Source organism: Chelonoidis abingdonii, chromosome 7 (genome assembly GCF_003597395.2).
Source record: "Chelonoidis abingdonii isolate Lonesome George chromosome 7, CheloAbing_2.0, whole genome shotgun sequence".
Classification (NCBI taxonomy): domain Eukaryota; kingdom Metazoa; phylum Chordata; order Testudines; family Testudinidae; genus Chelonoidis; species Chelonoidis abingdonii.
In genome coordinates, this window is record NC_133775.1 from 105,469,862 (window position 1) to 105,482,531 (window position 12,670).

At 50.7% G+C, this 12,670-nt stretch overlaps 1 protein-coding gene across 1 annotated transcript; it reads right to left on the reverse strand.

Annotated features, from left to right (window-relative positions):
- Positions 1-389: 389 nt before the first annotated feature.
- On the reverse strand, positions 390-5,198 carry LOC116820072 (melatonin receptor type 1A-like). The gene is made up of 2 exons (XM_032772290.1): positions 4,726-5,198; positions 390-1,174 (listed from the first exon to the last, which is right to left on the reverse strand). The coding sequence occupies exons 1-2, from the start codon at positions 4,907-4,909 to the stop codon at positions 390-392; spliced, it is 969 nt and encodes a 322-aa protein (XP_032628181.1). The 5' UTR covers positions 4,910-5,198.
- Between the last annotated feature and the right edge of the window lie 7,472 nt (positions 5,199-12,670).

The window sequence follows — 12,670 nt, forward strand, 5'->3', positions numbered from 1 at the left end:
CAAACGTCCTTGAGATGCACAGAATTAGCAGGCGAATCATGGAAAAATTAGAGAAAATGCTGAGAAGTTTGTGGATAGTTCACTGAATAAATTTACTAGGAATCACTTTGCCGTAGCTGTTTCCAGCATGCCTATCCGACTGAGGCTGGGGAGACTATGCCAGGGCAATTAAGCGAGGAGGAGCCGTTTTCAAACCTCATTGCATTCTAAAAAGGACAGTATGTCACAGAACTGCACTGTTCTTGTTGCAGACAGCTTATATATGGAGCTGTGTCCTCTGCCAACCTCTCGCTGTTTTGGCTGCATTCTTTGCACTTCACTTACAAGTGGAGCAGGGGATCAGTGTGAATACGGTAAAACCTCCTCCCGTCTGTCTCAGCACATGAGTGCTAGTCTCCATCAGCCCTGTAAGCCAGCTGCAACACAGTCAGTATGATTCTCTTGTACTCTTTCCTAAAGTTATGGTTCATTGCCCCGTAAACCACAGCATTCAGACAGCTGTTGAAGTAAGCCAAGAAGTAGCTGGCCGTGAAGAGCCACTCGGGTATCAAGGAACCCAGTGTGGGCTGGACCGCCACCGTGAAGCCGATGAAGTTTAACGGTGCCCAGCAGACAGCGAAGAGCACAAAGACCACGAACATGGTCAGGAAGTTCCAGAAATCATGGGACTTGATTTTGGGCTGTGTGTCCGGCTTGATCCTGCGCCGCACCTGGATGACCAGCACCCAAATCCGCAGGTAGCAGTAGCTGACGATGGTAATGGGTAGGAAGAAATGGATGACCACCAAGGCGATGGTGTAGAGGGCACTGACGGACTGGGCAAAAGTGCAGGAGTACACTCGCGGGTCGTACTGCAGGGACTCCACAAAGAGGTTTGGCACGATGGCCAGCAAGGTGAGCGCCCAGACCAGCCCCACATAGCACATGGTGTTGGCACCTGAGAAAAGCTTGTCGTACTTCAGGCTGTGGCAGATGTAGCAGTAGCGGTTAATGGCAATGCCAGTGATGTTGAAGATGGAGCCTATAACGCTGATGCCCATCAGGAAGCCGCTGACCTGGCAATGGAGGTGCCCCATCACCCAGCCATCATGGAAAATAGCCATCAGGACCAGGGGATAAGGGTAAAAAGCCACTAGTAGATCTGCAATGGCCAAGCTCACCACAAAGGCATTGCCTGGGGAGGGCAACACAAAAAAACCAGTTAAAACCTATGATCGGAATGCAGCAGCAGCCAGGAAAATGCTTTCTCCTTGCCAAACAGATCAGCTTCCTGTGCCTACTTCAAATTACACCTGCTTGCCGTACTGTCTTTTTACTTCTTTTTGCATGACAGAGATGGCTTTGAGAGCTGGATTCTGTTCTGGCTCGTGCATCACCTACAGAGTAGCTTAACTTATTGGAACATAAGTTTTCGTGGGTGAATACCCACTTCGTCAGACTTATTCACCCACGAAAGCTTATGCTCCAATACTTCTGTTAGTATATAAGGTGTCCCAGGACTCTTTGTCGCTTTTTACAGAGCCAGACTAACACGGCTACCCCTCTGATACTTAACTTATTACTGCTTTAACTATCACGGCTGCTTCCTTTCATCGCTACCTTGTACCCCCAACCCTATTTGTCTATTTATCCCTTTGTTGCATCTTGTCACAATCCTAGATTTTCAGCTCCCTGGCGCAGACACTGTCTGTTTTATTCATTTTGTACAGCATCTAGCGCAACGGGGCCTTGATTGCCCTTATGTGCTACCACAATTTAAAGAACATTGACCATCCATCCAATATATTATCCTCGTACACCCCTGGGAGGCAGGGCAGTGCTATTAGTACAGATGGGCAGCTGAGGAACAGACGAGCTAGTGGCTAGATTTGTTTTTTAAAGTGAAACCCACTTTTGAAAATTGGGCTGTGAGTGACAGGCCCAAAATCACAGAGAATGTCTGTGGTAGAGCCAGGCATCGAACCTGGGTCTCCTGCAGTGTCAGACCCTAACCACTGGGCCAAATTTGAGTTGCGTATCTAGCAGTTGGGCAAGGAAAGCCGAATGGATGCTTTGCAGTTCTTTGGTCCACAAAAGCGTGCTTGCTCTCTGCTGGGCTGATTTGGGAATTAAAGCCCCAAAGGGGATAATGCTGCCCAGAGCTATCTGTGCTTCCTCTTCCGCAAGAGGACTCCTGAGCCACCGGCAGTGTCTTTTCATGCAGGGATCTTTTTTCTTCCTCACCGTGACACGCGAGAGGTGGGGTTTTCCCTCTCTTTGGAGCAGCTCTAGGGAAATGGTGCACTGGTTGTGCGGTGGTAGGTGAGAGAATACAATACAATGTCTTGGCTGCAGGACAACAGTCAGATGGAACTGTGTGATGGAAGAGGCAGAGAGCTTGCAATATTCTGTACCCAACCTGACCCCTCTATGGTTTGCAATGAAAGAAAAGAGCAGGCGAGGGGTTTAAATCATTGCTCTTCCGGGAGACAATACAACTGAGACGTGTTCTCCTGGATGGCACTTGCAGCTGAAGCCAAAGCAGATGGTAACCACTCAGTTTAATGCAGAGTGTCCATTCAAGCTGGCTGCACTTAGTTGTCCTCGCCAAGGCTCCGCTCCAGCAGGGATGTGGAATTGGCCACTCCATGCCTGGCGGGGTTGGTTATACTCAGATGCTTGGGATGGGCTCTGGATTTTGACACTGAGGACCATGTTAAAGTCAGTCCTACTGTGATGACCGATTTGGTTCTGGCTTTGTGCTTTTCAACATCCTTTGACATTTCTCGGCTTTGTAGGATCAGATTGATCCTGGTGTTAGATTGCACCAGTGGCACCTGGGCTATCCCCAGCTACTGACTTCGAATTTGGTTAGGCAGCAACAGTCTAGGCAGCATAAATGAAGCAGTGGTTAGGTGCCCTCTGGTAAGGGACATGCAGGTGCACATACGCCTATCAAAGTTATTTGTCTGCTCTCTCAGCCCCTCCTGCCTTTTCCTAGCAGTGAAGTCAGAATGCTGAGATCCAGGGGATCAAACCCCGGACACAGCCTGGAACCCAACCCTGGCCATCACGGACCTACTTCTGCCAAGCCTGAGAGCCCTCCACGTTTGTATACCTAGTCATGCCAGCGAAGGCCTGTCGTATTGGAGCATACATAGCATTGCTTCCGCTCCTATTGCAAAGACTGTGATGTTGTAAGGATTCCATCGTCCCTGCCCAGCAAGGGAGAGGACCTATTCAAAGATAAGGAGGTGATAACTAGAAATGTAGTGTCTAGCAGTTTCTGAACAGGACTAGGTGTCAGGACGCCTAGATTCCATTCCTGGCTTTGCCTCTTAGACCTGAGCTTTCCAAGGTATGCTGACTTTGAGTCACTGAATTCTGGGGAGAAAGACAGCCTGCTTTTAAGAGGCATGGGATTTGCCTGGCTCCCACCGAAGTCACTTGGGATTCTTGGATGCTCAGCACCACTGAAAAATCAGACCCAATTTATCTCCAGTTAGACATCAAAAACTAGTAGACATCCTTGACAGTATAAACGGCCGAGTTGCTGCCTCAGTGTCCCCCCTTATAATAATTTTCTAGTGGTGCTGAGAGTCAGATTTAGTATAAAATGCTTCGGGATCCAATGCTGCAGAAGTACAAAGTATTGTTACATGAAGTGACTGAAGGGCTTTTCCAGGGATGGAGGCTAATGATTACTGACCAAGACCTTGGTTTGTAACCTGGGTTTATTATAGGCAAGGGAAGACAGAAAACTTTCTACCTATATGGGGCTTGCAAGCAGAGAGTGAGGTCAGCAAAATTCTTCACTTCGTTGCAGCAGAAACAACCTAACCTAAAGTTACTGTTAACTTTTTTAGTGCATTAAGATGGACAAAAACCAAAACACCCGGATTTATTAAATGCCAACTGAACAGTAGTTGGCTGCTAGAATCAGGCTGTGCAAATGGAAAATAGCTGTTTTCTCCTGCATGAAGGCTAGAACAATTCTTACCATTCATTTTGTGTCCTATTCTATCCATGCACTTACAAAATCACCAGACAGGCTAGGAGGGGGGAACTTTAGGTCCTCCAAACCCCTTAATTGAGCTAAGAAGAATCTAGATCCTACAAGGAACTTGGCCAGAATTCCCCTGGAGAGGGTGCTGATGAGCCCTGAAGCCAGCTGGTGGAATCTGGGTCAAGATTTTCAGAAGTGATGAGTGATTTGGGGTGTTTCAGTTTTTGGGGTGCCCTGGCTGAGACTTCTTCAAAAGGGCTTGCAGAAAGCACTGAGTACCCACTCTCTGAAAAATAAGGCTCTTTTTTAGGGTGTCCCAAGTTGAGCAGCCAAAATCACTAGTCACTTAGCCGCAGATCTGGTTGAGATTGTAAGCCAATGGGTGCAATGTATCTCGGGCATGGAAGCCCGGGTCAGTATGGACAACAGAATTTCCCCCTCTAAGCTTTGGTAGCCTATTTTATTAGCCTTTCCAACTCCAGGCACTCCACACCTACTAGAAATTTGCCTTGAATCCCAGCTGTGCTGGGTGGGAGAAGTTTACACCCAGAGATGGACGGACAGGCAGACACACATGGGGACGACACACAGACATAAAGGTGGAGTCTACTAGCACTGGTATGTCACTGCACTAGTGGGGCAGGAGGCTGGCTTACTGCTCCTGGGCCCTGCAGAGGGAGGCAGAGCTGCTCCAGGGAGCCTGGAGAGCGAACCCACCCCCATCCTAGCAAGGCCATTACCTGCTTTTCTCAGGTTCTTGTTCTTGAAGACTGAGACAATCACCAGGAGGTTGCCCAGGATGTCCACAACGATGGTGACGATGAGGATGACAGCCAGTGTGATCACCACCCAGGTGGGGTAGAGACCATCCTCCCTTCCCAAGCCAGCAGACAGGATCTTCAGCAGAGAACCTTCCTCCTCCATCCTGGATCATCTAACCTGCCTCCCAGGGCAGAGCAGAGTCCTCAGCCAGTCAGGACTAGGAGTTTCCAGTGGCCCTGATCCAGGAGGTCAGGCAAGGCTCAGTGCCTCTCTCAAAGCGCCAGGAGAGCCGCATGGGCCCCTCCCGGAGAAGTTCCTTGGAAGTTTGGCTCGCTCCCGCGGCCGGCGTGGCAGGGTCTCGCCTTTTGTCCCTGTCCGCAGGCCCTGCGGGGAGGTGGGATTCCCCGGCCGATCACCGCTTCGGGCACCCGAGGGGAGCTAAGAATTGCTCACACGCTGCTCTGCGACCGGCGCTCTGGCTGCTCCGCGGGGCGCTCTCTCCAAAGCCTCGTGCCTGGGGGGCGGACGGGGGCCGCTGCCCACACGCGTCAAGCGGTTTCTGTGGCTCTGGTTGGGGAAGTCCCGCTCCCGCAGGCAGCGCTAGGAGCCCGGGGGAGCTCAGCGCAGCCAGCCCCTTGCAGGGGGCGCTCCCTTCCCGGTGCCGCGCTCTGGGTGCCAAGCGCCGGGCCTCGGGCACCTCTCCAGCCTCGCTGATGCTCTTCCCACCTCGTTCATCCTTTCGGCTCCGTTCAACCCCGTCCCCGGACTCCCTCGGCAGCCGGTGCTCCGCGCTGTCCCGTGCGCTCCTCCGAAAAAGTTCCCCTTGGTGGGGAGAAACTTTGCAGCCTGCGGCAGAACCGGACACCGCCGCGCAGCCGTGCGCCAGGCTGCCCGTGCGCCACGCTTCCCCCGGGGCCCCGGCTGGCGGAGCCCTGCCGCTGCCCTGCGCCTTCCAGTCCCCGTCTCCTGCAGCGGCGCTTGGTCACGTTCCCCTCTTTGCCCTTGGCCCTTCCATCGCCTCTCTCAGCCCCCCTGAGCTGCGGCTCTGGGCCAGGAGAGCTCCGTGTCTCCCAGTCCCCGTGAAGTAGCTTCCGAGGCTCAGCCTCCGCACCGCAGCTGTCTCCTTCGCGCATTTATAGGCACCTGCCTTGGGTGCGCTGCTTGCTCCTGGTTAGGGGCTGGTGACTCCTCCCTGCCCGGGGCGGAGAGCAGCGGCTCACTGAGCCCCGCCTACTGAACCAAGCTCTGGATGCGCGCAGGTGGGGAACAGGTCCCTATGGTGCGAGGGGAAGGCAGGAGCCCTGCAGGCAGCTGGTCACAGTCACTCAACCCCTCTCAGCGAGGCGAGCTATGCTGCCCCCTGTCCCACCCGGTACAATCAGCCCACTAGCAAAGGAGTCCCGGTGACCCATGTCTGAAGTGGGACCTCAATTCTGCCTCTGTTTTGGCCACTTGGTAACAGTCCCGGCATTGCGGCCTTGGTCGCTGTGGGAAGCCTGGCTCCACGATTGCTAGTTTGATCTCCCACAAGTTTCTCTCCTTCTCTGCTCTTCCAGCCAAAGGGAGGCCAAGGCAAACATCACAGAGTAAATTGCCAAAGCAGCACGCAGAAGCACTGCGCCAATGTTCTCCATCCTACAGGCAGCAGGCTGGGATGCCTGGAGAGGATGGTGTGGTCATGGCATGCTGCTGCCCTGTGGGGTGGGGGGAAGCTGTATGAGCCACTTTCCACTTGGTCTGGGGGCTCCTCTACAGGGGGATGCTCAGGAACGTTAGGGGAAAATCAACCCAAGGTGTGAGGTTGTTGCACATTGGTTAACTCACTTCCCCAGCGCCCCCAGCAGTGGCTTGCTGTCTGCATATGCAACACATGGCCCAGGACCAGCTGTGCCTGCAGGATGATCCCTCCAGACCCCAGACATGTGCCTGCCAGACCATTTTCTAGGACAACATGGCCTTCTCCACACAGCATGACCTGGCGTGCAGCGTATGTGCAAGGACTCGCCTCGCAGAGGAGGCAATTTTGCATGTATGTGTAGCAGCATTGCATGCCTGGCGAAACATCTCACAGCTCGCCATTGCCCCCCAGTGCAGATGCTTTTGGGAGTGCAGTGGCCTTGCCAACTGGAGAGTTAAGTTACGATGAACTGAAAACATCCACCTGGGGCTTAAGGGGCCTTAATTCATGCGTGTTGCCTTAACATCAGTTGTAGTTGATTTGCCTCCACTTTCCTGAGTATCCCCTCCCTGTGTCGGTTTGGCCTCTGTGCTCTTCCAGCAGCAGTAGCACTCAGAAGGGGTGAGCAGTGGCATGACCTTCCACCCTTCACTAGGCACAAAGTGCTGAATGTTAGTTTGAGGGAAGTGGGTTTTAGTTTGAGTGACAGACTTTGCCATCCAGGGCTCAGTTTTCATAGAATCATAGGACTGGAAGGGACCTCGAGAGGTCATCTAGTCCAGTCCCCTGCACTCATGGCAGGACTAAGGATTATCTAGACCATCTCTGACAGGTGTTTGTCTAACCTGCTCTTTACAATCTCCAGTGATGGAGATTCTACAACCTCCCTAGGCAATTTATTTCAGTGCTTAACTATCCTGACAGGAAGTTTTTCCTAACGTCCAACCTAAACTGCCCTTGCTGCATTTAAGCCCATTGCTTCTTGTCCTAGCCTCAGAGGTGAACAAGAACAATTTACCTCCCTCCTCTTTGTAACAACATTTTGTGTATTTGAAAACTGTTCTCATGTCCCCTCTCAGTCTCCTCTTTGCCAGACTAAACAAACCCAATTTTTTCAATCGTCCCTCATAGTCATTTTTTCTAGACTTTTAATCATTTTTGTTGCTCTTTTCTGGACTTTCTCCAATTTCTCCACATCTTCCCTGAAATGCGGTGCCCAGAACTGGACATAATACTCCAGCTGAGGCCTAAGCAGCGCGGAGTAGAGCGGAAGAATTACTTCTTGTGTCTTGCTTACAAAACTCCTGCTAATACAGCTCAGAATGATGTTCTCTGTTTTTGCAACCGTGTTACACTGTTGACTCATATTTAGCTTATGATCCACTATGACCCCAGATCCCTTTCCACAATGCTCCTTCCTACGCAGTCATTTCCCATTTTGTATGTGTGCAACTGATTGTTCCTTCCTAAGTGGAGCACTTGGCATTTGTCCTCATTGAATTTCATCTTATTTACTTCAGACCATTTCTCCAGTTTGTCCAGATCATTTTGAATTTTAATGCTATCCTTCAAAGCACTTGCAGTCCTGCCCAGCTTGGTATTGTCTGAAAAGTGTACTCTCTATGGCATTATCTAAATCACTGGTGATTTTTTTTTTTTTACCCTGGGTTGTGAGCCCAACCCCCCCCATTTCTCCCTTTTGTCTGACTCCATGGCAACTGCTGATGACATCACTGACACCGAAGGGCTTCAGTGCTGATGTCACCCCCTGTTGTTGGGGAGATTCAGAACCAGCTGAATTCATGGGGCCCAATCCTGTGTCTCTGATACTGGTGTAAATCTGCTGGGAGGTCAGTGGAGTGACTCCTGATTGACCAGGGTGTAACGGAGAGCAGCAGTGAACCCATGGCCAGTAAAAACCAGCACGACCTTTAAGACTGGTGCATGCCTGCCAGCAATAGGGAACTCTGAGCACGCGAAGCTGGGGAAGAAAGCAGAGGCCAGCCAATGAAGCACAGTGGGCCAGGAGAGGTACAGAGGTGCTAAACCATATGCTCCAGTCATTGGCACCAGGGCATTAGCTGCTCTGCTAGACGTCCGTCTTTAACTCCAATTTTGGGGCACAATGGTATGGATGGAGGGGGAAGGTGGGGCTGGAGCCACCCCCTCGGTCCCCTGATCACAATCAGAAGGCCAAGATCTTAAACCCAATCTGACTGCTGTCCTGTGCTGAGCCAGTTCTCTTGTATTTTGTGGGGACTGGCTTGTTGAGCACCCTCCACTCTCTGCAGGACCTTGCTGAAGGTATTGGAGCTGTGGCCATTTCCACCAAGGTGGATTTTGGCCCTCTGGCTCACAGGAAGAGGAAACAATCCAAAAGCGGGATCATCCCCACATAGCAGTGTGCAGAAGGGACCCTTCCCACTTGGCAGCCCTCCATCCTGCAGGCCGGGAGTGGTGGTGATAGGGTCGGCCACCTGCGGGAAACAAGGCCCCCTGTTCTGGATCCCCCACCAAGTGGCCTTTGTCAGGCAGAAGCTCGGTGTGTTGGAAGGGCTGGATGCAGGGCTAGTGGGGACATGCACCACTCCCCCTTCCCCTCCCCAAGCAATGCAAGAGAGTTAATGCAGCCTAAGCCTCTGCTTGGTGCTATGGGAACTTGCCCATATAGCTTTAGGGACATCTGCCCCTGGAATAAGCCTGGTCAGTGGGACCCCATGGGCTGCATGCTTGGGAGCCAGCCCAGAGCCTCCAGGCAGATGACTAGCTCCAGAACATCCTGTGAGACTATGGGCCTTGGGGCTAGAACCTCTCTTCCTTCTGGTGGTGATGGGGGGCATGGACAACCCCCTGTTCTCCTTTGAGACCCTTCTGGGAGAATTTCCCCCTTTGAGAGCCCCTCCCATGAGAAGGGGCAGGTTGGCCTCTAACATTTAACTTCTCTTGCCTTGCCTTCTAAAAAGGAAGGAATGAAAATGGCCGGGTGCTTTGAGCTGCATTCACTGTGTCCTCCCTTTAGTTCTGACGGTTTTTGCTGCAGCTGGTTAGGAACTTGCAGCTTAAAAGTTACATGCTTCTTCACCTGGTGTCTGAAGGGGGTGGGTGGGTTCTTCCTTTGGGGGCGGGGGGAGAGAGAGAAGAGAGTGCTCCCTTTTCCAATGACAGAGTCCATTTGAAAAAGGGGGTGAGGGAGATAGTTTAAGACCCCGCCTCTGTGTTCGTGGGCCTCATTTTGAAGAGCCACCAGAGTTTCTGACTGGGGTCCCACTTTCATTATCTTGGCACAAAGGAAGATTTCCGAGCACTGAGCTTTGAAAGGCCCCCTCTCCCAAACAAATCAGCCCCATTTTTTACATTAAAGCGAGGAGGTCGGGGGGAGGAATCATACTCATGCAGAGTGCTTCCTGGAAGCGGCTGTTAAAAAAGAACAATTTATTTTCTCTGCACTAACCGAAAGCCAGGGGACAGTAATAAATGGCAGTTGCTCCTTTAACAAAGGCTCCTTTGCAGAATAAACCTGTCCACTTCCACTCCAAGCCCATTTTCAGCACGCTGGGGGGATGGAAAAAGGGAGGAGGGGTGTTACTTTGATTTTTTTTTTCCTAGCAAAACCCATTTCCTTAAGGCCTTCTGTGTGACTCATTCAAACCTGACTCCGGTGCAATTCAGTTTCACCCTTCCTTAATGAGAAGTGCTGGCTACATCAGAGTGGCTGTAGTTAAGGTTGCATCACTGCTTCTTTTCAAAGGGCGACCTTTCTAAATCTTATGAAATTGATATACTTAATCAGATACCTTTGAGGTTTGGTGTGCCTCAGAAGGGTGCAGAGTAGGGGTTGTGTCCCAAATTTGGGGTGGTTTGAGTTAGGAGTTGCAGAGATATAAGCCCTGAAAAATATAGGCATTTCAGTTTCTAGGGTGTCGTTTGCACAGAACTAAAGATCAAACTCTTGGTATGATGCTGGTCAGAATGGTCTCAAGCTGTTGAGTTTTACCAAAGGGGTGTGTATGGATCCCCTAAATCTTTGGGGGACCCAAATTGAGAACAGGTTTCAGAAAATGTACCTTTCTACACAGACAGGTACGTAGAAAAAAATGGCTAGAGAATTTCCATTCCCATTGTTCTCTATGCTTTGCAACTTGACTCTTGTAAGGGCTCTGAAATCCAACTAGCTGCTTGGATTGCTTTGAAATATGGTGTGCCTCATGGGGATGTGGCACTGTCTTGTACTGTTAAACTTGGAGGCACAAATCAATGGACTGGAAGGGACCCCGAGAGGTCATCTAGTCCAGTTCCCTGCACTCATGGCAGGACTAAGGATTATCTAGACCATCCCTGACAGGTCTAACCTGCTCTTAAAAATCCCCAGTGATGGAGATTCCACAACCTCCCTAGGCAATTTATTTCAGGGTTTAACCACTCTTACAGGAAGTCTTTCCTCATGTCCAACCTAAACTGCCCTTGCTGCAATTTAAGCCCATTGCTTCTTGTCCTGTCCTCAGAGGTTAAGAAGAACATTTTTTCTCCCTCTTTCTTGTAACAACCTTGTATGTACTTGAAAACTGTTATCATGTCCCCTCTCAGTCTTCTCTTCTCCAAACTAAACAAACCTGTTTTTTTTCAATCTTCCCCCATAGGTCATGCTTTCTAGACTTTTAATCATTTTTGTTACCCTTTTCTGGACTTTCTCCAATTTCTCCGCATCTTCCCTGAAATGCGGTGCCCAGAACTGGACACAATACTCCAGCTGAGGCCTAATCACTGCAGAGTAGAGCGGAAGAATTACTTCTCGTGTCTTGCTTACAATTCTTCTGCTAATACACCCCAGAATGATGTTTGCTTTGTTTTGTAACAGTGTTACACTGTTGATTCATTTAGCTTGTGATCCACTATGACCCCCAGATCCCTTTCCGCAGTGCTCCTCCATACGCAGTCATTTCCCATTTTGTATGCGTGCAACTGATTGTTCCTTCCTAACTGGAGTATTTGGTTTTTGTTCCTATTTAATTTCATTCTATTTACTTCAGACCATTTCTCCAGTTTGTCCAGATCATTTTGAATTTTAATCCTATCTTCCAAAGCACTTGCAAGCCCGCCCAGCTTGGTATCGTCCACAGACTTTATAAGTGTGCTCTCTATACCATTTTCTAAATCACTGATTTAAGATTGATTTTCTAAACGCTGATTTATTAAACAGAACTGGACCCAGAACTGCTCCCTGTGGGATCCCACTGGTTATGCCCTTCCAGCATGTCTGTGAGCCACTGATAACTACTCTCTGGGAATGATTTTCCAACCAATTATGCACACGCATCCCTTTGGTAAAACTCAACAGCTTGAGACCATTCTAAATACCAACAGTTTGACTAGATAGTAATGATTGGATGAGTCAGACCTCACTGAGATTGATAGCTGTGAATTCACCCTTCAATTGATGTAACTAAGGATAAATTAATCACAAGCCCCACCTGAGACAAAAGGAGTTTGGGAGTGAGTGGCTGGGGAGTGCTATGCTATGTGAGTCATGCACGGGGTGGGGGGAAAGTAATCCAAGTATTTGGGTGGAAATTAGAGAGGTATCAGGGGGCAGAAGAGAGGGGCCATAGGAGGCAGGGGGCTTGGGGCTTCAGTGAGGGGACAGGGTTATGAGAAGGGGGATAAATGGGAATGAGTAGTACAGGGGAGGGGAGAGGGGTTTGGGGGGCTCAGGTGAGGGAGTGGAGAGGTGGGACATGGGGAAAGGGTGAGTGGCAGAGTAACTGGGGGAGAGTAGGGGCAGGGGCACCTCTCAGCCCACGTTCTCCCCTCCCATGTGTGTGCCCAGATCTGGGGGGCTCTTGCCCCACTTTGGTATTTTGAGCTCATTTCCCTGTCCCCCTCCTAGGGGCTGGGATATGGGGCCCCTTACCCTTCTGGGGCTTTCTGAGTCCCTCTTGCTGCCCCCATGTGAGCCAGGTTCTGGGAAGGCCTGTCCCTTTGTGGGGGAGCTGAGAACAGGCATGCTTCATACATACCACAGGCTCTAAAGCACTCCGGAGGGGGGATGGGCACACCGACTGAGCTGAGTGGAGCTGTTCAGAGGTCTCAAAGCGGCTGTTTTAGGCTGTATCCTCCCCATGGGGTGTTCTCATTCAGCTGAGACCTTCCCACGGAGCTGAACAGGCCAGCTCGTGCCTCCCAGAGCCTAGGGAAGTGTAGAGGAAAGGTTTTAGGTGAGCTTTGTTTTATTTGCATGGCACTGGAGA